This window comes from Melitaea cinxia, chromosome 19 (assembly GCF_905220565.1).
Source record: "Melitaea cinxia chromosome 19, ilMelCinx1.1, whole genome shotgun sequence".
Lineage (NCBI taxonomy): Eukaryota > Metazoa > Arthropoda > Insecta > Lepidoptera > Nymphalidae > Melitaea > Melitaea cinxia.
This window is the reverse complement of record NC_059412.1, coordinates 14540207-14565099: the sequence shown is the minus strand read 5'-3', so window position 1 is coordinate 14565099 and position 24893 is coordinate 14540207. Positions and strand designations below refer to the sequence as shown.

Here is a 24893-nt window from a genome sequence, read left to right as displayed (position 1 = left end):
TATATTTCTAAATGCTTAATACGGCTATCCGGGTGGTTAGTTAAATACTGAAACAGAAATGAAACCACTTCATCTGATCCCTTGCGTCCACAGGTTTCAGGATAGGTATAAAAGTAGGAGCTTGCATCTCCCAATGTACGGATATTAAAAGAGTACATTGATAACTGACGCTTGTAATACACATCGTTTGTTGTAATGTTTGGCAGGGATACATTCTTCTGGTAGTCCATGACAATCGCTTGAAATTCCACATCTTTGTTGTCTTGTTTGTTTCCCAAATAAAATAAAATAAAATATTTTCCAGGTTATCATCTTCATCGTCGTCACAAATGTTATGGAAACTCGAATCTGACTCGGAGGTCGATTGGATGTCTTGTAAAACACGTCTTTTAGCCTTGTTTTTCACAATCTTGCATTGTGTTATGCGTTTCTTTGCTTTCGTAGTAGTTTTTTTTGTCTTCTATTTTTTTTCTTGCATTCTTTTGTCTTCTTACCTTTAGTTTTGGATTTTTCTGTCTCTGCTTTCTCTTTTTTCTTATTTTTCTTTTCTAAAAGACTATCTTTTAATGGTGTATACGTTAACTCTTTTGCATGTTGCTTAGTTGCACCTTTTCTCGTTTTGACACATGCTGTTTGTTCAGGAATTGGAAGCAATCTTTCAAAGGCTGTGTGAAGTTTGTTCAACGACTTGGCTAGGTGGGGTGGCAAATGGCGAAGCTGGAGTATATGCTTGAGCAGTGTTAAAAACCCTCAAACAGGCAGAAGCAAGCGTGGGGACCGATACCGCAGGGTCCATCTTTGGTGTACTTGGCATAGCCAAAGAGCTTGGAGATGCAAGCATGGGTACAGTTGCAATAGAGTCTACAGACTTGTTTGTAAGTATTTCAGCAGGTCAAAAGTCTTCATCACAAAAAACGCCAGGGTTGACTGGAAATATACCTGTTGATCGAAATCCAGACATTTATTTGTTAATAGATGCCACAGACTATTTTGTAAGCAACTTTAAAAGGCCCAAAAAATGTGACATCAAGCGGCTGCATGCGGTGTGATGTGTGCAGAGGTAGTGAAAGCATATGTATGTTATTTTGTTTGTAGTGCTCAAAGATTTGTAGTGACATGTGGCTTGCATGATTATCCAGTATCAGTAGAATGGGTTGTTCAGGTGACGGCTTAGTATGCGCAGTGAAATGTTGTAGCCATTAAAAAAACAAATTCTCGTTTATCCATCCATTGTCAGAACATTTGTAGATTGCACCGGCTGGACCATCTTTCTTCATCTGTGCAGACATTCTCTTCCTTGGAAAAATATACATTGGTGGAACAAATCCTCCGGCAGCACTCATTGCACACAATATTGTTATGTTTTTTCCTCGTTCCCAACTAGTGATAGATCCAACTCTTTTCACACCTTTAGGGGCTAAGATTTTTCCAAGATCCTGGACTGTTGAGATACCAGTCTCGTCACAGTTGTATATATTTTGTGGTATAAACTTGTGTTTGTCCATCAATTCTTCCAGAAAGCCATAAAACAATTCAACTTCCCGTCTATTAAAAGCAGTGATTCGGTTAATCTGGTAGCCTCAGGTTTGCAAATAGAGATATTGTTTCTTTTTAGAAATCCTTCAAGCCAGTCACGACCTGCCATTTCTGCATTGTTGTAAAAATTGATTTTAATTCCATGGTCTTCTGCGTATTGGAAGGCAATCTTTCTGACTTGATTAGCAGTGCATCCGTAAAAAGTTTTTGCCATTAATTTAACTCGGTTTGCCAGGTCCTCTTCCACTTGTTTGCTAAATACGGTTTGACGCCCAAGACGTGGTTCCGAGGAGTCTTTTTTTTTAAGCACTTTTGAAGGCTGGAAAATGGTATATCCATACATTTGGCAGCTTGTCTTATAGATGAACGTCCATTTATGAGATCTTCCGCCTTGGATAGTGTGTCTGAAGACCTTTATTGGTACTCCTGGGACGTGATTTTGGCATCTGCAAAACAGACAATATAATATAAATATACTATAAAAAATCGAATCATGTGATCGCCATAATTATTGCGGGTAATGAGAATTACTGCGGAAAATGGGATTCACCGTGACTCTCATTACCCTAATCTGACAACTTGAAAAAAATAGGTTATAAAACAATAGTTTAAAAATTTGTCAATTCGTATGTATTACAAAACCAGTTTCAAATGATCTAATTACAGTATGAAATGAATAAATAGTTGAAATGTATAACGGAAATTGACTTACCGTTTATTTTGTGCACACGAAAAATTATAAGAAAATGGCACAAAACACTCACATGGCCGTATCTTCCGAGCTTCGGCGCGAACTAAGCACGCGTTGGTGCGGGGCCTGTATGAGGTGAAATGACCTTGGATACGTGGCGTTTGCAACTGAGCGCATTTTGTTTCTCGAGTTATTGTAGTGACCACGACTGACTCCCATTACCCACTTCTCCCCTACCTGATTAAAAACTGATAATATTTGGCTAATACAGACGAAAACTTGCGATAAACGAAGTTTTTACTTTTTGGTCACAAAAAAAAAACTCAAGACACTAGAGATCGCGCTGTGATATCCCCTCCTGCGACCCCTTCTTTCCGCCATACGACGCCTGTGCGTACGGTGTATAGTTTGCGAGATATTTCGATTGCTCAACTGCCCCTATGCTCAACTAGCCCCTCCCTACCAGAGGGTCGTATAAAGGTCTGAGTAAGCATTGAAATAAGTACAATTTATAAAAACTAAATTTAATGTCTGTTAATAATTACAGAAAATGTAAATATAATAATTGAAATAAAATCCATCGAAAATCCGTTATAAAATAAGTGTGTCACGTCTGACACGCGAATGAAGTTTACTCTTGAAGAACGATTGCTGTAATATCTTGTATCGTAATTTTACGAGGCATTCGTAACTTTTTTCGTTTATCGATTACAGCGAGTAAAATGTATTGTGAAGCTACTTAATTCAGTAAAGTAAACGAGTTTTTGTTAATTTATTCTAGCTTATTATACTAGCTGTGCCAGTTTCACATGCGTTAGTTTGAGGGGAAAAAATAGCCTATAGACGTCCTCGGAAATGGGCTATCTAACACCAAAAGAATTTATCAATTCAATTTTTTTTTAACATACACACGGTCGTCTGTTCCTATGGTAAGCAACTTAATGCTTGTGTTACAGGTAACAGCCGTCTGTTATAACTATTTTTTTTTTAGAAGATTTTAGATTAACATGGTTACTTCTGTTACGAAAATTATTCGAAAACGGGATATTTGCCATGTTTATTATTTTCTGTTCTGTCTCAGTCATCACAGTCTCGTGATTATGACATTCGAAGTCAATGTCGAAATATCGAGCTCCGCAAAGCGAAAATAATAAACATGGTAAATATCCCGTTTTCGAATGATATTTTTTTTAGATAATATTTGGATAACATTAGCGTTTTAACAAACTTTTCAGCTTTATAATATTATCAGTATAGATATTCAAAGTTCATTATTATAGAGGTATTAAATACTGTGTTCACTTAAGGCTAAAAGGAAGTCCTGTTATGCAACTGCTACACCAGTGTTATAAGAATTCGAATATTCTTTGAGTTGTTTTGGTTACAGAGATGTGGCTATTTATTTATTAATAAAAGATATTGTGTAGAATTTTTCTTTGTGAAGTTATCAGCGTGATTTTTATATTTGAAGGAAAATTTATAAGTAGAATAAAAAAGTGTATGTGTCAGCTCCATACATTCAACTAGAGTGTACTCCTTAACTCTTTTTTTGGTCTCAGTGTCACTATTTTACATGATTTCACTCCCATATTTTGTCATACCACAGATTACTGTGGTACACTCTTTAGGAAACTATTAAGTTTCTTAAGAAGTATTAAGTTTCGTAAGGAGTCCTTAAAAAACTTAACAGTTTTAGAGTACACCCTAAAAATGCTTATAAAAAAGTTCATGAAATTTGTCAGAGAAATTATTGACACAAAAAAAAATGTTTAGTATTACAAATTTTTGTATTGTTTTCTATGAATATTCTCCGATGTTTTCAATTCCACTTTTATTATTTCCATGAATGTATTAATTCAAGTGTTTGTATTTTACTAGCTTATAATTTGTCGTTTACGAATGAGAATGCCATCAGTGTATGATGAAATACTGTTTAAGCATTTACTAAGAGTCTACATATTAAAGTTCACTAAGGTTGCGAATTTTATACGTAGGAAGCGTCGATATAATGTAATATGTTATAATTTAAACCTGTTTTCTATATTCATTATGAATCGTTTTTTAACTGATTTAAAAAAAAGAGGTTCTTAATCTGGTTGCTTTTTTAAAATGTGTATGACTTCATTACTTTTTATTAGTTTTTACTGCGTGTAACGATTTCGATGATATTTTTTTCCAAGGCTTGTTGTCTCATTTAAATTTGAACCATCTGACGAGTACTTTTTGAACTATCCCTAATAATGTGTATTATACTGTATTTGACAATGTAAATTAAATTAGTTTTTATTTTGTGTGAGAAAAAAACGCATTTGTTTGACTAAAGGAATCAGGTTTCATGTGCTTTAGAATCAGTGAAGAACATTGCCTTATATAAGAATATCCTCTAGGTTTTATTTGTACATTATGTATTGTGAGGGTGTAACTTATGTACAGTACTGTACATTGTATATTTGTAGTTATCAGCTATTGTGTGTTTTTGAACGAATCGATTTGTAGTTATTTTGTACAGAATAAATTTGATTCAATATTTTCGTTACTAGATTGTTTTATTCTGATCCTTTAATAATAATAATAATTTAATTCAGACATATGTCCATATTTTTGTTAGTTTAAATGATTGGTCTAATGGCGCAGTTAGTAGTGATCTTGCTTTCTGCCACAGATGAGTTTCTGGTGCAATTATTATATAATATACTGAGATAATAATTAATATGGACGAAAAATTGGTGTGGCATCCTGAGGTTGGCAGCATGAAATCATCATTACAGCCGCCAAAAATAGCGTGAACTTATGTGTGTTGCCCATAGTCACCACGCTGGGCAGGCGGGTTGGTGACCGCAGTATTGGCTTTGTCGCACCGAAGACGCTGCTGCCCGTCTTCGGCCTGTGTATTTCAAAGCCAGCAGTTAGATGGTTATCCCGCCACCGCACAGTGGGACAGAACCGTGCGTACCGTCTCAAAAATAGCTTTTCGTAATGTTCTATATTGAATATTTTGTTAATGCATATGTCTAACTGAATGTTCAATGCATATTATATAGCAGTTGAAATACACTATTTCTCATTTTTTGTATTAGAATAAGGTTTGCAAGTTGACGCTCAAAATTATGTCAATTATGTAGAACACAATTCCACCAGTTCACATGGTCATATTTGCATTACTTTACCAGAAAATTTGTAAGTGTGATATATGGTTAGAATGGTGATGAAATACTCTATTTAAAAATAATTTAAGTGAACCATTATGTGAAACCTGGGGAGGTAAAGAATTTTTGTTTCAGGACCTAATATTCTATCCTTATTAGAAACTTTGCATAGACTTTTGACAGTTAGCGGTGTCTGCCCATGTCGTAATTTTGATAGCATCGTATAGAGCAGCTAATCTAAAAGTCAGGGCAAAAAAAATTGAGTGCCCGAATCTGCCCCCCTTGAAATGAAACGAAAAATGGCTAATGGGGAGAAAGTACAAAATATTCCAAAAATTATTTTAGTTCTGATTAATGAGATTTTTGGATATTTAGATCACTTTTGACCTTTTTTTCTTAAACAATATTATCTATTTACTCAATCTTTAGGTAAATTGGGAGTTTTGGGTAATGTATTAGTATGTAGTATATTTTTTTTATCGTGCGGTCAGATGTGGTTAATGTTTTGTTATCACTGTGTGAATTACATGTTTCTCATATAGTTTATGTATTTCTCTATCGCGGTGAAAGAAAAGGGATCAAGTGGTATCTAGTTATAGTTGTTAGTGTACATTATCAGTACCTACCTACTACTAACCACCTTCATAGATAGTGGTTAGGAACTTGATAATGACACTAGATAGTAATATTTTTTCACACGAAATTTCAGTATAAAAGTTATTGATTTACGTTGTCATTTACCAGTACTTTAGTGTGCTTTAACATAATATAGTCTTCACCAACCTCGGTAAAAAAAAGTAGTTAAAAATAAAAACAAAATGAGTGAATTTGTTGTGCCTCGACGAGTATTATGCGAATTTTTTATTAGCCATGGAACAAAATCAGAAGATATTCAAAAATGCTTAGAACAACACCACAATTTGTCGTCTGAAAAAAGTGAATTAATTGTGAAACGTATTCAAAAAACGCTTATAACAGCGTTTAACGATCGGTGGACCAAATCTAACCGAACTAAAGAACGTTTCTTTAGTAATAATATATCATGGTTAGACGGTGAATTTAAGGTACAATTCGAAGAAGCACCGATGGATATTACACCTACAACATCTGAAGAACGTGGACGTCCACCAAAGTCTTATGAAGATCTATCAGAGAAATCGAAAAAAAGAAAGAATATGGAACAATTGTACGTAACAAAATATATGTGGTATAATATGCCTTCTTCAGTACATAAAATCTTAATACATGGGGAAAGTATAATAAGACATTTTGCTGTTCTGCCCATTGGTCATTTATCTGAGGATGCCCAAGAATCGCGTAATAAAGATTACAAAAAATTCAGATTGCATCATGCTAGAAAATGCTCTAGGTCCGCAACAAACGAAGACGTATTTCATGGTCTTCTATTTACGTCAGATCCTTATATATCAAGTATCAGAAAACCATCAGTCACTATATCCAAGAAATCGTTAGAGGAAGCTAAGAACCTCTTAGCTATTTAAATCGAAATAATTTCGTACATTATTTGTAAAATATATTTTTGGAGTGGGTTATTATATATTTGTCATTTATTTAAATGTAAGATTCATATGTAATATAAAATAACATAAAATAGGTTTATTAATATCATAAAACTGTAAAATTATAATTCAATAAGTTAACCAAACCATGGTTTAATATTAAAATAATACATTTTTATTTTGTTTTATTTTCTTTTATATTATTTATTAAATATTTGACAATGATACATTCATTATTGGATTGTATGTACTCTGGAGACACTACATACCAAATTTCAGCGATTTACTTCAATCAACAAAAAAGTTACAGATTTTTGAGACGGTACGCACGGTTCTGTCCCACTGTGCACCGGTCGGCTTTTTAAGTTCCAAGGTGGTAGTGGAACTGTGTTATCCCTTAGTCGCCTCTTACGACACCCACGGGAAGAGAGGGGGTGGCTATATTCTTTAGTACCGTAGTCACACAGTACCATGAGCATAAAAATGAGGTGAAAATCATTAAAACGGAGATTATCGCAGCTACGATGGAGTTATTTTGCTCGATTAGCCCACTATTCACCCACATGATGTTTGACGATAATTATCATCACGCTGTCGAAGACAGCATAATACATACCTATCCTACATATATAATGTAGGATATGTATTTACACTTCAGCCTATCGCAGTCCACTGCTGGACATAGGCCTCCCCAAGTTCGCGCCACACGCAGGACGCCGCGGATATGTATTTACTAAAACATTACTGTATAGTCCAGTCATATCAGTCAAAATAGGAAAAATATGTCAGAAATGGTGATAGTGAGTCAGCTATAAACTTCTATAAACCTTTATGTTTTAGGTCCAAAAAATCTATAATAAGCATATTTTTTCACAAGCCCTCATACAAATAGCATAAAAGCCATAGAAAACGAGATATTTGCAAAAATATTCTCAGTACTGTCTTCATTTCCGAAGTAAAACTCCTAACATTTAGCACCTGACTATTATGCTTGGATACATGAGGCATGACTTTTTACAAGAGAGTTTGAAACTATAATCCGTCATACTACACTGCTGTGGATTGTATTATTTTAGATATTATTCTTGTTTAGTATTTGAGGCTTAAATAGGATAATGGTTATATCTACTACACATCGTCTAGAAGACATTGTTTTTAACTTAGAATTTTTGGAATCTAAAGATTAATAGAAACTTTTTACTTCATTTTTATTTTTCTAGAAGAAAATTGTCAGCTGGACGGTTCCGACAGCATTCGATTTTTTAAATCACGTCAAGAAATTAAAAATTCACAAGTTTCCGTCAAAATTACAAAATCAAATGAACCATTTTATAACAGAACAATAGATTTAAATTTTTTGTATATTTAGTTTTGAAAATATACATTTAATATGATAAATTGTCCGCTTAGATATTGCAATCATTTAAGACGATTTAACGCTGTGATTGCTAACAACGGTCTCGAGACAACTTTTTTGGGTATGTTTTTGAAAATTTGTATTACAACAATGAAATGTTAAATATATTAGTTAATACGATTTGTGATTTATTAATATGTGAATAGAACGTAATAATTACCATCTTCGATGTTAGTAATTTGATTTCTTAATTTTTGTGGAATTATTGCAAGTACCTTGGATATGGATGAACTTATGAACATGGCGTTTGCCTCAATCTCTTATTGATTTCTAAACCTATCAAAATTATAGTGATGTAATAAAAAAAAAGTAGTAATTTTAAGGAGTTCATAATAATAATTTGAATTGTAAAATTAAATATTTAAATTCAAATTATCAGGAAATTCAAGAAAGTACAACAAAGATAAGGGAGGTTGTTGTAAAGATATAAGTCAAACTGACGGCAAAAGAATAGAAGAATGGCCAAAATGCGATCCTCCGCCTCCAGCATGGACAGCTAACTGCCCAAGAGATCCACAGGCACCTAACTACGATCCATACAGAATTCAAGTTCCAGATGTTGTCGTCCCTCCTTTACCACCCAGCAATGCTAAGGTATAGTATTATGTTAAGCCATAGCTAGCACAATTAGGTAATGTTATTATATAGTAAGAGAAGTTTTATATAGGTAATAATCTATCTCTGTCATGCCCGTAAGATTGGCCGCGTGAGATGAAGATAGATTGATATTTCGTCATATATGTATGTAGTGCGATATTCACTGTATGCTTTTTCAAAGACCAGCCAGCTTTTAAATTACGTGTAATTTATATTTTATTATGTTTAAATATCTCTTATTGCTTATTTTGTGGCATTTCCGCATAACAAAGTGCGTTAGACGAAATCAGAGCCCGAAAAATTAAATATCTAATGAAATCCAGCTTGTGCTTTCTTCATCAGTGGATGGGTGTCGTGTTGACCGCCAACCGACCGGATGGACGAGACCAAACTTACCAAGAACCTGGCTTCACTCAAGAGTCTGAACAGCCTTCACAGAGTTCGGAAGAACAGACTGAAAAAGAGGAAGAAGTAGGTAGCGGAGGATTTTTTGGATATTTACGAAGCTTGTTTGGGAGGGACAGAGGAAAGACAGGAAAAGGAGAAGGAGAGGTTTCCATTATTGGTGAAAGACTGTGGATTAACAAATGTCAATAATTACTTGGTAAGATTTATTATCATCCACGATATAACTATAATGAACCCAATCAACCCTTAAAAGGGACAACCAAAGAATGTCTTGTAAGATTTCGTCAAACGCACTTAAAATTGATCCAACTAAAAATCGTATACAAATATCGTTCTTTGGCAGGCATTGCTCAGCGAAGATTCGCGGGAACTCTTCAACACACCAGAAATTCATTTCGGATCTAACATTTCCCAAGGGATGCAAGATTTGTTTTACAATTCACCAATAATCCATCCGGATTATTGGAAAGAGAAACCAGGCACAAGGTTACCTAAATTAGGAAATGATGTTCAAGAACCGCTGCCTAAACTTGGTTACCACGGGAAACAAAAGTATATGTATGCCTTCCACGAACCCTGGAAGCCTCTTGACCGAATCACGTTATTAGCACAAGCGGAAAAAGAGGAACTTGGTGAAATTGAAATACAAAATTCTGGAAAAACTGACGAACAGTTAACTTGAAAGGGCTCTGATTTAGACAAAATTATTTTAATGACAACATTGTTGTAATTAGATGCTGCAAAATAAACAATTAAATGTTTAATTACATAAATATATTTTGCCTTATTTATTATATATCGAAGTTATGTAAAGTACAAAGAAAAGATAAATTATTATAAGTTAAAGTATTATTAAATATTTTCTACGATTTTATTTCTGTGTTACCCACACATTAGGAATTCTAAACATTTTTGAATATCATATCAAAAATCGACCATTCCAGCGGGGATCGAAATTGCATCTCCGACTGACCGTGTCCGCTCGACCGCTCTAGCCAATTAAGCTATGGAACGATGTACCCATTAGATCGAAATTTTTTGTATGATCATTCTATATTCGGTTTAAGCGAACCGAAGTATTATTAAATAGTAAAAAAAAAAAAATGTTTACCTGTAAGATTTCTTTCTAAGCAAACTTCTCTAAAACGCTCAACTCTATAAAATCAAACATTAGTTACAAACAGATAAACTTTGTATATAAAAGTGGGACTATTATTTAAATTACGTTGTTATCAGAGTAACCACGTGTTCTGTTTATGTAACAAGTGTTTTAAACCCGATTAATTAGGATTTTAAACAAACCGAGAACTATATTCTATATATCACTAGGTCGGCAAATAAGCTTACGGCTCACCTGATGGTAGACGTTATACCTTACAACTTCATAAAATTCGCAAGCGCGTTGCCGACTCTAACCTCGACCCTCCCCAGGAGCTCTGACCTGACCTTACCATAGGAACACAACACTACTTACTTAGCTATAGTTTATTGTAAGGTGAATATCTCGAGACCGACTGGACCAGATTTGTGCAGGATATATCCTACTGTGTCCTACCTCAATGATGAGTTGAATACCTCCTCCTTTATTAAGTCTGTTAATAATCTAGTAAATCTTGCAGCCCATGATAGACTGTGCACGCACGAAAGGACCATGCTCTGTCAAGCCCGTCCCAGATCCACCACCATGCCCTCCTCCACCACCTCCTCCATTTCCATGGATCTATGTCTGGTCTATCGCGTCATTTTTCGGTCTTATGGGCTTGGTAAGTGAAAAAATAATTTGTATATCGATGCTTAAATGTGAATTTTTATTTCCTTTTGATGGAATTACTTGGGCGTATAACAGGAACCACTAAGTAAATAAATTTTACAGATATATAAATTATACTTGTGGCGGGAAATGCAAATCAAGCTTGGTGAAAATGTTGTAAAATGTAAGTGCGCAATATAATCATTTAAGGGACAGTGAGAGGGTTAGAAGATACGATTTAAGGAATCGTCAAAAAATGTTTATTAATATGTATTGAAATGGATCGATTACGGAGGGTAGTACAGCATTGATTATTATTATGAATGATTTATAATGTAAATGATTTATAATGTAAATGTAAAAGGTATATGCTGAAAAATTGTACGTACCTGTAACGTTACTGTATAATCGCTGTATTGAAATTACCTTATCATATATATTTAAACACTAAGGTTAAGATGTTTGCCTCCCTTTTTAGAAAAAATCTCACAATTACTCCACATAAATTATATATCATTTTATAGATAATTGCTTGCTGTACCGGCGACAACAACTAAAAAATTTATTATTAATTTGTTTTTGTAAATTAATTATTAAAATTATATATTTATCTAGATATACATTTTGACACATTACAGCAATGCTGCCATGTGACGGCTTTTATTTTGAAACACCGTCACCATGATTGACGGTCGGGATTTTTTTTGTTTATTTTCAAATCTACTCACGTGTAAATACTTTTTTGTAATTTTGTAAAGTGATAATTATTGTACTTATTATATGCCAAATATTCGCACGGGTATAGCTAATTGTTTGTTTATTGGAATCTTTGTTAAGTTTATATATTTTCACTCCGATAGAATCCAATACTCCTTCAATATATATTATAGCTTTCTGTTTAAGATATAGCTTAAATAGATCTGATATCTTCCTGAACTATTTACAAGTAACAAATTCTTAAACGTAAAATTATCTTGTTAAATCTCTTAAAATAAGCATGCAATAAACAAGAATCCTTAAGTTTTTTACATAATAATATATCTGATCGCAGAATTTATAATGCTTTCAATTCAGGGCGTCCACGCCGTAAAGTGAAGGCTCCACTATACAGCAAGGACTTGCCAGCTTGCGTTCAGTATCTGATAATAGGAACTGGTGCTGCTGGATGGGCAGCGTACCGCGCTATCATGGAACACGATAAGACTGCCAAGGTTATTAGACGCTGTTTCAATTACTATGATTTTATCAATTTTTTAGTTTGTAGTTTCTGGCTGCCATATGAACTCTATGAAACATCTTTTTAACTACAATACCTCGTAGTGTTGTTGTGTGTGTTTGTTTTCTGTAAAAAATCCTGTTGAGTATTTGGCATGCAATTACAATTGGGTTCAATTACTAACAAAATTTGCCATCATAAATATTGGATCATGTTGTTTTAGTGTCTATTCTAGAAGATCAATATGTTAATTTGAAATTTTATTCTTTCCTTTCAAATATATCTTATGCTAATCTAAACGTTAAAAAACATGACGTTTTAGGTATTTTTTATAACGAGAGAAGACTGCTTACCATACATGCAGCCTCCAATGTCTAAGCACATGTGGTGGAATCCTGAACCTCCAGATATTAAAACGCTTAATTACATCGAAGACGACAGAAGACACACGTTAGTTCTTGAATCTGTTGATACTAAAAAAAATATAGGTTTTTATGTATTAATGAAGATACTGATTTCTTAATTATATTCTGGGAAGACGTATAGTAAACTATAACAGAGTTATTTGATGTTTTTATGTCACTAAAGTTTGTTCTTTTCATTAATTTAATTATAGACTTGAAACCTAGCTGTGCGTATTCCTCAGACGAATATTTTCATAACCTACTGAAGATATTAAACAAAAAACATTAATAGGTTCAACTTAAATATTGAGTTAATAATTAGCATACAATAAAAGGTATTAATCACCTTATTGATTAGACAATTTCGGCTCACTTAAAAATATTCCAAAACTTATCTATATCGATTAACTAAACAAAAAAAATACATTTCAGTATGTATTTTGCCGACTGTAAGACGTTCTTGGATCCAGTAAAGTTTTATCGTAAGAAAAAAGGTCCAGCGGTTTCGATAGCGACAGGCTGGTGCGTGGTGAGAGTAGACGCGGATGACCACGTCGCCTGGGTAAAGACTTTGTGTGGGGAACAGCCTATATACTACGAGAGATGTCTTCTGGCGCCTGGTTAGCCTAAAGAATATAGTATTGTTGTTTGGTAATATAAAAATGATTGACTTCACCTGTCTATTTCTAATACACCCTGGATTATGTCTATGCTTACTGCTCCACTTTTGACGTCCTAGCTTAAGTTATTATGGCCAGTGACTGATGTTGTAACACAAAGATATTTAATATTATATGGGAATTCAAACTCTCAATATTACTTGTTACCATGCTGTCTGCAAAGACACCGACCATATCAGTGAGTCCCGTATAAGCAAAATATAAAAACGAAAAAATAAATACGTTCAAATAAAAAAAAATGTTTCCATATTTTATATGTATTGGACTATTTTTATATTATTATTTTTTTATGTCACTAGGTCGGCAAACAAGCGTACGGCTCACCTGATGGTAAGCGATTACCGTAGCTTATAGACGCCTGCAACACCAGAAGCATCGCAAGCGCGTTGACGACCCAATCCCCAATACCCCCAGGAGCTCTGGTCACCTTACTCACCAACAGGAACACAATACTGCTTGAAAACAGTATTATTTAGCTGTGATCTTCTGTAAGGTCGAGGTACTACCCCAGTCGGGCTGCTCCATATTTTGAGCAGGAAGTTCCTGCTGTGCCCTACCTCAGTTATTTAAAAGAATGTGCGTGATCATATAAAATAAGACACACAAAAATGGAAAAAAATCTTTTTTGTCTGTTTATTAGAATATATTAAATTGACTACCTTAGAATATACCAAATGAGTTATCTTAAATTGTACAGGCGCAAGAGCACTTAACCTCTCAATCTTCAAATCCGCTCCGAAACCAGTCCGAGAGAAAGTTTGCACTCTTCGTACTATCAGAGACTTGGAGATAGCTTATAGGCAGGTTAAGGCTGCTAAGCATGTGGTCATCATAGGAGGTGGCTTTTTAGGATGCGAACTGGCCTGGTATTTGGGAAGGATGAGTAAGATTGTTACTGAATGTTAAATATAATTTATTTTCTTTGTCATTTTAACAACACCTATTATGTTAATTTTAAAAACTTAAATTAGCAATGACGATAAAATCTCGGCCATGATCAATACGGCGTTTTATTGTTGTATAATGTAGCCAACCACTAAGAAGTAAAATTCCTTTTTTGCATTTATTTAGCAAGGCAACAGTATAATAGAGTAATTTAACTGTACAGGTGTATATTAATAAGCAGTATACATAACTCTTGTAATCAAAATATAAATATTGCTGCAAGGTATAACGGGTCATCCAACCCGATACTATTAATACAACATGTTAGTCGATCTTCTGGGCTTTTTTTTTATTTTGAAAGAATTGCAGGTAGCTACAAAACTATGACCTGATAAACATGAAAATCATTAATTCGACTGTAACCTATAAATATCATCCAATAGATAAAGAAGTAGAACGTCACGAAGATGAGGAACCAGTAAAGATCACGCACATCTTCAAAGACAAGGGTATCATGGCGGGTGTTCTGCCCGAGTACATAGGAGAGTGGGCAGCTGAGAAGATTAAACGTGAAGATGTTACTGTTGTGCCTAAAAGTATATCATTTAGATTACTCCTTAAATAATTACTTGATTGTGTTGTTATTAAAAGAGCCTGGCAATGGTTGTCTAAAAGTGTACCAATGGTAATTCATATTTGTATAACAATGTAAACTTACAGTATTCCAAGGTTTTAAAGTTAGGCTAAGGTCAGTGGAGGTAAAAATTAATATGTCACCTTTTCCTTTTTGTGTAGCCCAAGTGTATGATGCATTTGAGACTCCAGACGGAAGAGTTGAGTTGACATTATCAAATGGAACATCTATAGTAACAGACTATGTTAGTACAATATGTAGATTAATATATATTATATTATGTAAATAATATAGGTGATATAAGGTAGATGATAATACTTAATCTACGAGACTAAAATAAAATTTAACTCATTGATAAATTTCAGGAACTGTTGATAAAAAATGTTTAGGTACACCACAAATCTAATTGCAATTTCAAGTCTATAGAAATAATAATAATTCAACAAAATAATATAAAATACTTTTTTAAAAGGTTTTCGTAGCAATCGGTACGGAACCGCGGGTAGAATTAGCCGAACCATCTTATTTGGAGCTGGATCCTGTGAATGGAGGATTTTTAGTGAACTCAGAATTGGAAGCAAGGACACATTTATATGTGGTGAGATGATATTTTAATACATTTTCTCTCTACTTTTTTATATTATTTTGGTACCCTCAAGTTCAAGAAAAAATAGTACCTAATGTCAGTAGTAAGCTTCACAGGCCTTGTTACAAAAAGTTGGCGATAGGACCACCTGTTCTGGACCACCGTTGTGGTGAGTCGCCTTAAACGACGGTAGCTGGTACGATTAGCGCTCAGTCAATTTTTATTTTCTATCTGTGTGTATATTTTTGTGGGTCTTTACACTGTGTCTTGGAGAGGGTGTAATGACCTCAATCTCAAAATTATCAGCCAAACTATTTCTAATTTATCCGATCATACTCCTATATGGAGAACAGGTCTCTGCAGCGCAATGTTTACAGGTTGGTTTAGTTCAGTTCAGTTTTCTCACTTTGTAAACATTTCCTTGTGTGTGTGTCACTGTGTGGCTACGGCAGTTAAGAATATAGCCACCCCCTCTCTTTCCGTGGGTGTTCACAAGAGCCGACTAAGAGAAAACACAGTTCCACTACCACCATGGAACTTATAAAGCCGACCGATGGCGGGATAACCATCCAACTGCTGGCTTTGAAATACACAGGCCGTAGCCAGCAGCAGCGTCTTCGGTGCGACAAAGCCAGCCCTGCGGTCACCAACCCGCCTGTCCAGCGTGGTGGCTATGGGCAACACGCATGAGTTCACGCCATTTTATCTTATACGTATAATTTGAAACGACAGGACGGTAAAATAAGTAAAACAACAGTAGGTCATACTTTAGGCAGGAGATGCAGCAAGCTTTTACTCCCAATGGAAAGACACCCGGCTCCGGTTGAATCATTATGGCAATGCCGAGGAGCAAGGTTACGCGGCGGGGGCAAATATGACTGGTTATTGGGTACCTTGTAACATGGAACCCCATTTTAGACTGACACTAGGAAACTCTTTGGATATGGAGGTAATACATACATAATCTATTCAATTATGATTACTTTTTTATGATTACTTTCATTTAATTAGAAGACAATTTTTTTTTCTTAAATACACACATATATATATATATATATATATATATATATATATATATATATATATATAATATAGAACGTTCTGTGAGTACAGTGATCTGGTAAATTCAGAGATAAACTTAGGTTTAACTTTCAGTTATCAAATTTTATATTTTTCTGGGTGTTTTTTTTTTATAACACTAGGTCGGCAAACAAGCGTACGGCTCACCTGATGGTAAGAGATTACCGTAGCTTATAGACGCTAGCAACACCAGAGGCATTGCAAGCGCGTTGCCGACCCAATCCCCAATCTCCCCCAGGAGCTCTGGTCACCTTACTCACCAACAGGAACACAATACTGCTTGAAAACAGTATTATTTAGCTGTGATCTTCTGTAAGGTCGAGGTACTACCATATATCATACATTTTAAGGCTAATAGAGTTTAAATGATAATAGGCGGTAGGTGAAACCGGCGCTTGTATGCCTACGGTGGGTATCTTCAAGCCTTGCAGTGAGGATACTAAGCCACAAGCTCCAGCCTCAGGGGATGGAGACCGGCCTTGTTACAAAAAGTTGGTGATAGAAACGTTTTATTGACAACTATTTGTATTATATACTTACACTAGCTGACCCAGCCATGCATTTATTAAAATGATATGTAAATTCTATATTCAAACGCGCCATCTATAGTCTAGAAATAGAAATGCGGCGCCATCTACCGGATATCTGTGCAACTTAAATGCCAAACCATCTATTAGGAATTTATAGAACTGACCGATAAATACCCAATAAAGTTGTATAATAAACATTTAATTTGCATATTATATTTATATTGCTATCTCCCAAGTTGGACCAAATTACAGATGCTTACAGAATCTGATAAAAGTTGGTAAAATAGTTTTGGAGTTTATTGCTAATTACATCGTGACACGAATTTTTTTTAAATAATTATTTAATTTATATATATATAGATTACCGTATTATACTGATTTATTATATATTTAAACCGTTTAATTGTTAACTTGTGACTGAAATCGACTGCTGCCTGTAAAATGTTGACAAATCATAAACTAATCAAAATGTATTAGACTTGGTTTTATTTCTAAGCAGTATATTGTCTAGTCCGTATATCTTTGTTAATAAATCATTCATCATCATCATCATTCCAGCCTATTGCAGTCCACTGCTGGACATAGGCCTCCACAAGTTCGCGCCGAAAATGCGCGAACTCATGTGTGTTGCCCATAGTCACGCTGGGCAGGCGGGTTGGTGTTTATAAATAGGAATGAATTAAAAGTTCGATTCTAAGCAGACCAGCTGATAAAAAGTTTCACTTGTTTTATTTATCATCCTCATCATTATTTAAATCCGTTTACTAATGTTTACACGAATTTACATTATAATGAACCAACTTTTTCGGGAGTCCTTCCGTGACCATCTTTGCTGTAAAGTAAGCCGAAACGTCGGGCATGTAAAGAACCTAATAAACCGCGATAAAATCCGAAAAAGCTGTCTCATTATAATATTTAAACACGTTTAATAATATAAACTTATGGACAAAAATTTATAGATCCGAAGAATACCAGAACAGGTACAAGCGAGGCATGCTCTTCTATCTCAGAGATGAAACAATAGTCGGAATGTTGTTCTGGAACTTGCCGCCTGTTGACGATCGCTATGGAGTAGCTACAGAGGTAATTACTTCAAAAAAACTTGAAGTAAAACGTCTTTACGCTTGACTTGGGAAGTAAGCTGGTGAATTTAAATCGAAATGAAGTTCTTTATATTCACTTATTTTAATATTGACTACCGTTGTCTTATATACGAATGTTAGGACAAATGTAGCTCTCAAAGATTTTCGTTCTTATGTTCGAACATATGAGAAATAATTACATAAGCAGATAATGACCAGTAAAAGTTGGCTGTTGGTGTATTCAAACCGCGTGAAACCAGACGGATAAACTAGTATAATGTGGGATATTTGTTGTTATCACTCCTTCATTATTATGTTCTAGGTATAAATTTTAATTAATCTTGTGTAAGATACGGATTAATTAAACATTTCATTTGTCATTTTGCCGCCTCCGTGGCTCTACACTTCACTCCCTTGTCATATCGTATAATTTTTTACGTGACGAGAGAGAACGGAAGTTTAGAGGGAGATAAAAGATACTGATGATAAAAAGCGACAGAGATACGTTTCGTAACAACCCTCTTCAGGAGTTTTGGCCACCTTACTTACAGGAGTACAACTATTAAAGAACAGTGCTATTCAGCTGTGATCTTTTGTAAGGTCGAGGTACTACCCCAATCGGGCTGCTCCAGATTTCGTGCAAGATATTTCCTGCCGTGCTTATACATGTATATGTATGTCTGTATCCCTTAATAACAGCTTAAAAACTACAAAAATATTGATATTTTTTGATGATTGCTTAAATCTGGTGAGAGATGATCACTATATGTATGTGGGATTAAAATCAAAATATCTACAGTCGTCAAAATACTTTTTTAATCGAATACACCAAAAAATAGAATTACACACGTCTTTTCGCCTTTACTGTCTTAGCGCCACACCCACACTCTCTGTCACACGTTCGTCTGTCAATATCAATCATTATGCTCCATGCTTTACAGCATGCATACTCACTCTTACATTCCCTTTCATGCATTCGTCTTTAAGATTACACATCCTACATGTATACAATTCGAAATACTATACGTGATTGAATAATTCTTTTTGTACCTATTTATTTTGGTCAGGGAGAGATTTGTATGAAGAACAATTAAATATAATCGGCATGTTCATGAAAAAATATGGCGTTAGGAAGTTACATTATAGAAATTATGCATTGTTTAAAACCTTTAAAATGTATATTCGAAATAGATATTGCGAGCACGACCTACATACAAGGACATAAACCTGATAGCTGAACTGCTCGGTTTCCCGGAGACGAAGTGCGACTACCTCAGCGAGGAACAGCTGAAGGAACCGGGACCTTGCATTAAGAAGTAAGATTTCAATTCTTTAAATTCATTTTAATTACTGTGACATCTGTGACTGGAATTGTTTAGTTAGTTAGTTTTCTATCTAAGTGTTTTATATATTAATTTTGTTCAAGATGGTTATAAGTCATCGACGAAGAAGACTTAGCTTTCAGCTTAAGCTTTAAATCTTCTCCATTACTTTCCATAATGAACTTTCAACTTTTTTAGGAGAATCTGATTCTCCTAAATGCTTTTCCGCTGGATATAAATGTTTTATAAACGTTACCTTCCAATGTTTATAGCTCTGAGCAGGAATATTGTGGGTCGCAAACAGAAGACAGTTTTCAGTACAAAAATAATAATTGTTTGCAGGCAAACGAAAAACACCACTTCAATTACATCGACAAGTAATACAATGTAGGTAGACGAAAAAATAGTCAAGTAAATACGCATTATCAAAGATTACTCCAAAAGTAACCACATGACAACCATCGACTTTCGATTAAATAAAAAATAATCAAAATCGGTACATCTAGTAATAAGTTTTGCGGATTTTCAAGTTTCCCTCGATTACTCTGGGACCCCATCATTAGATCCTGGTTTTCTTAACATAGTACCACACCAGGGATATCTCCTTTCCAACAAAAAAAGAATTATCAAAATCGGTTCATAAACGACGAAGTTATTCGCGATCATACATAAAAAAAATATACGGTCGTAGGGTCGTATGGTTAGGTTTAGGTTTAAAGAACTTTATTATCAACAAAGACAGATTGTCACTTATGTGATAACATAAACTTAAGTAATTACGTATACATCGTCGTTGCCATTCATGCACTATTATTGTGAAGGTATACTTAAAAATTTATACAAAATAAATACCATTTTGTTGAATTTCGTCCCACCCCATACATTCAGATCAATTTTATAATAATTAAATTTCGTATTTGTTTAATAAATAATCAGACAATTGTTTTTTAAATGCAAGAAATGAGTCAACATTTTTTATATGTGAGGGTATACTGTTATACAGACGCGCTCCGTTGACTGTTATCATTGTTTTGCCGTATGACGTGCGATGTTTTGGTATGGTGAGGTAACTAGCGCGCCGACTGCTGCGCTCGGAAACTTGGTTTTGTTTAGTAAACGAAAGATTAGTGTGGATATTCCTATTAAAATATTTTCGAATAAAAATGCAGATATTATATTTGTATAAATTTTCAATGTTCATTAAGTTAGTTTCTTCATATATTTTGGTAGTTGGCGTTAGGAAGTGGTAATTAAAAAGTAATTTTATTATTTTATTTTGTTGGCGTTGTAATTTGTTTAATTGAGTTTTGGCTGCAGTTCCCCATATCTCGATAAGATATAGCAGGTGGGGTTTAACTAAAGCATTGTAAATTGTATATCTCAGGGTACGAGGGATGCATTTTGTAATATTACGGAGTGAGCCACGCAGTGATATTAATTTTGTTTTAATTTGCCTTAAATGGGTATTCCAATTCAACTGACTGTCGATGTGCAGACCGAGATACTTTTCGTGAGTTTTCTGTTGAATGGGTTCATTATTGATTGTAAGAGGAGAAAAAGTGGGTATTAGTCTATTTTTGGCTTTAAAGATGACATAGCATGTTTTCGATATGTTAATGGTTAATAAGTTGTATTGGAACCAGTTATATAAAGTGTTGAGATCCTCTTGGGCTTTAGATATTAAGTCGTGAATGGAAGTTCCAAAATAAAACAAAGACGTGTCGTCCGCGTACAAAGTAATATGAGCATGTAAGCCTAGCTGAAAAATATTATTTATATATGTAACAAACAGGAGAGGCCCGAGTATTGAACCCTGCGGTATTCCGCAGGTAACAGGTGATGCGTTACTTTGGGTTGTGTCCGACTTTACTATTTGTGTTCTACCTGTGAGATACGATTCAAATATATCTAGTGCTTTACCAGTGATACCTATGGACTCTAGCTTTTTTAAAAGTAGCTGATGGCTTACTGTATCAAAGGCCTTTTTGAGATCAATAAAAATACCTAAAGCTACGTTCTTTCGGTCAATATTTTGTTTCAATTTGGTGACAAGGTCAATGGTAGCCGTAGTTGTATTACTTCTGGGTCTAAAACCGTACTGACTATTAGAGATAAATTTAATTGAGTGTAAATAATTTTGTAACCTTGTGTGTAAAACTTTTTCAAAAATTTTTGACAATACTGGGAGTACCGATATGGGTCTATAGTTACCTGGATCTGTATTGGATCCCGATTTATAAATAGGTGTTACTTTGGCAATTTTTAATGAATTTGGAAATATACCGTCACATATTAGCCTGTTGAAACATTCAGTTAGTCTATTACATATCAAATTTCTTATAGATTTAATAGCTTTAGTACTTAAACCATCCAAACCAACGCTACAATTTGAGTCCAGTTTAACAATTATGTTTAAGATTTCTTTTTCAGTACAGGGTTCAAATGATGAAATACAATTTTTTGATGGGCTTATCCGCGGCAAAGCACGATGAAAATTGTCATGGTAATGATTTGGTATACATTCGGCTAGCTGGGTCCCAATATTTGCGAAATATTCGTTAAATATTTGACATATGTTAAAAGGATCTGTCACTACCAGAGAATCAAATTCAAGCTTAACGGGAAAACTATTGCAAGCAAATTTATTAGTTGCCAGAGTCTTGATTAAGGTCCACATTTTCTTTGGCTTGGTACTACATTTAGTAAATTCTTTATAGTGGTATTGATCTCTTGTTACTTGAATTAATTTAGCTACATGTTGTCTTTTCTTGATAAATTCTTCCTTCAATGACTCGTGATGTGGATTATTCTTGTGTTTCACCCACAACAGGTTTCTTTCATTGATCTCAGAAATTATCTTTTGATTTATCCAATCTTTTTGTGGTTGATTTAGAATTTTGGTTTTCCGTACTTTGCTGATATCCAGACACATCTTAATCCCATTCTCAAGCTGTGTATAGTCGCCCTTGGTTAGTTTTGGTAACTCTTGTTCAACGTGATCAAAGTACTTGCGATAGTCTATAGCTTCATACCGGCAATATGCTCTAGGCGGTGGTTTAATTTTATTTATTTCGAGATATATTTGTTTATGGTCGGATAGAGGAGAATTTATGAGTATCATATTAAAAGTATCTTCGGTTAAGTTAGTGCTCACATGGTCTAGTATTGATTTTCTTGTCTCACATTCTCGTGTATAATAGGACTTCTTAACTTTATTAATAATTTTGTGACCAGCTCCCTTAAGAACCTCTTTGTATCGTTCAGATTTCCGATCTTTCTCCAATAAATCTATGTTAAAATCTCCAAATACTATTGCTCTACGTTTTGATTCTAGTTGTGACTCATACTCTTCAAAGAAATTTTCGTTTATGTTCCCAGGATTATAGACCACTCCTACTTCTAGGCCATATTTTTCCAATTTTATCCATAGATAATTGTTTCCTCCGACGTATTTGCTGTCTGATAAACTGTGTTTTAAATCTTTATGGATGAATGCGGACACTCCACCGCCCACTGTGTCATTCCGAATATTGTAGTGATGAGCGTAGTTAGGAAGCTGAAGCTGCAATGTTTGTTCTTCTGTACGTATCCATGTTTCTGTGAGCAAAATAACGTGTATGGTGTTTGGGATAGCACGAATAATACATTTCAGCTCATCGAATTTCCCCTTCTTGCGTATGCTGCGAGCATTTAGGTAAAGGAAAGTTAAACGGGCCTTATTTGCTGGAAAATCTTGGTAGTTGTCTAGTATTTTATAGGTATTTGTATTTATAATATTCTGTATGTTTGGTGAACTGATGATATTCAGTTTTTTGAACCTACTTAAAAAGGGTTAAAAAATAAAATGGAAAAGTATTTAAAACTCATTAAATATCTATATCTAAATCATCATAATCATCATCATCATCATGATCACTTCAGCCTATCGCAGTCCGTTGCTGGACATAGGCCTCCACGAGTTTGCGTCAAAATAACGTGAACCCGTGTTGACCATAGTCACCACGCTGGGCAGGCGGGTTAGTGACCCCATTATCTAAATATGTCCAAAAAATGTCGAAGAAAAGTTAACGTTCAATATCCGTGCCGATGACTTTACTGCCCAATTATTATAAAAGGAATTTCAAAGAAAAATTTGTCACTAAGGAACTCAGCGGTTCCCACCGGGATTCGAATCTACTCAGTACCTATGCTACCGATTTATATCTCATAGCCTACTAATACTCATGCCTACTTGTTTCTTACTATAACATATTGTATACATACTGGGACCCGGGACATGTAATGAGGGCCTTTGGATTTAAAGGATAACGGGGAGCCCATAATGATGTGATATTTATGTTATAATAGAAAAACTTTTTTAACCATTTTGTTTCTTTTCAGTCGAAGATTTGCCTGAAATAGAAGAGACAGTTAACTTGGCATAAACCCTTTTTTTAAGTTTTATCACATGAATCGTGCTGGAATATATTGTTTATTAAATATTTATAGAAACTTTTGGTTTAATTTTTTTCTTTCCATATCATCTTTATAAGAATTACTTTTGACACGGCTATCTGTTTTGTGTATCATACATACAATTATATCCTAACAATAATGTTGCCACTATTACTATAATTAGTATTTTCGATATAAACCGCTCTGGTGTAGTGGTTTGAGTAGTCGCCTAGAACACCGACGGTTTGCGGTTTCGATTTCCTGTATTTGTACAAATATTTCTTACCGGTTTAGATGTCTGTCCTTCTTGGTATCGCCATCATACCTAGGAGAACACGTTAAGTCGTCAGTCGCGGTTGTTATCATAAATACCTGATAGCGATCGTTACTCATAGTAGGGAACATATCCACCAACCCAAAGTGGAGCAGCATGATGGATTAAGCTCCAATCCTTCTCTTATATAGAGAAAGAGACACATGCTTAGCAGTGGTATAGGTTGAATGCGTACTTACGATATGATGGGCCTAGCAATATTTGTTACAATTATCTTCAAAGAAATAAACCGTATCTTTTGCTTTCTTAGATTGCGAATGAAAGTATCTGATAGATGAAGTGAAGTTGCTGTGTGGTTACGGCATTAAAGAATATAGCCACCCCCTGTCTTCCCGTGGGTGTCGTAAGAGGCGACTAAGGGATAACACAGTTCCACTACTACCTTGGAACGTAAAAAGCCGACCGATGGAGGGATAACTATTCAACTGCTGGCTTTGAAATACACAGGCCGAAGACGGGCAGCAGCGTCTTCGGTGTGACAAAGCCAGTACTGCGGTCATCAACCCGCCAGCCCAGCGTGGTGACTATGGGTAAAAAACATGAGTTCACGCCATTTTAGGCGTGAACTTTTGGAGGCCTATGTCCAGTAGTGGACTGTGAAAGGCTGATGTCATGATGATGATGATGAAGTGGAGTTGCAT

At 34.8% G+C, this 24893-nt stretch overlaps 1 protein-coding gene across 1 annotated transcript; it reads left to right on the top strand.

The window, feature by feature from the left end:
• Window positions 1-6191: 6191 nt before the first annotated feature.
• On the top strand, window positions 6192-23968 carry LOC123662802 (apoptosis-inducing factor 1, mitochondrial-like). The gene is made up of 17 exons (XM_045597598.1): window positions 6192-6559; window positions 8304-8371; window positions 8690-8904; window positions 10935-11078; window positions 11189-11249; window positions 12140-12276; window positions 12604-12731; window positions 13118-13305; window positions 14063-14266; window positions 14703-14846; window positions 15046-15128; window positions 15357-15482; window positions 16243-16419; window positions 16926-17041; window positions 18040-18163; window positions 19354-19478; window positions 23865-23968. Exons 1-17 carry the CDS (start codon window positions 6192-6194, stop codon window positions 23878-23880), a joined length of 2424 nt encoding a protein of 807 aa, XP_045453554.1. The 3' UTR covers window positions 23881-23968.
• The last annotated feature ends 925 nt before the right edge of the window (window positions 23969-24893 follow it).

Excerpts from the sequence above, each read along its gene's own strand:
- LOC123662802 (XM_045597598.1), top strand. The coding sequence starts at position 6,192 with ATGAGTGAATTTGTTGTGCCTCGACGAGTATTATGCGAATTTTTTATT. Across the intron at positions 8,372-8,689 it reads TCTCGAGACAACTTTTTTGG|GAAATTCAAGAAAGTACAAC; the intron begins GTATGTTTTTGA and ends TCAAATTATCAG. Across the intron at positions 15,483-16,242 it reads CAAGGACACATTTATATGTG|GCAGGAGATGCAGCAAGCTT; the intron begins GTGAGATGATAT and ends GTCATACTTTAG.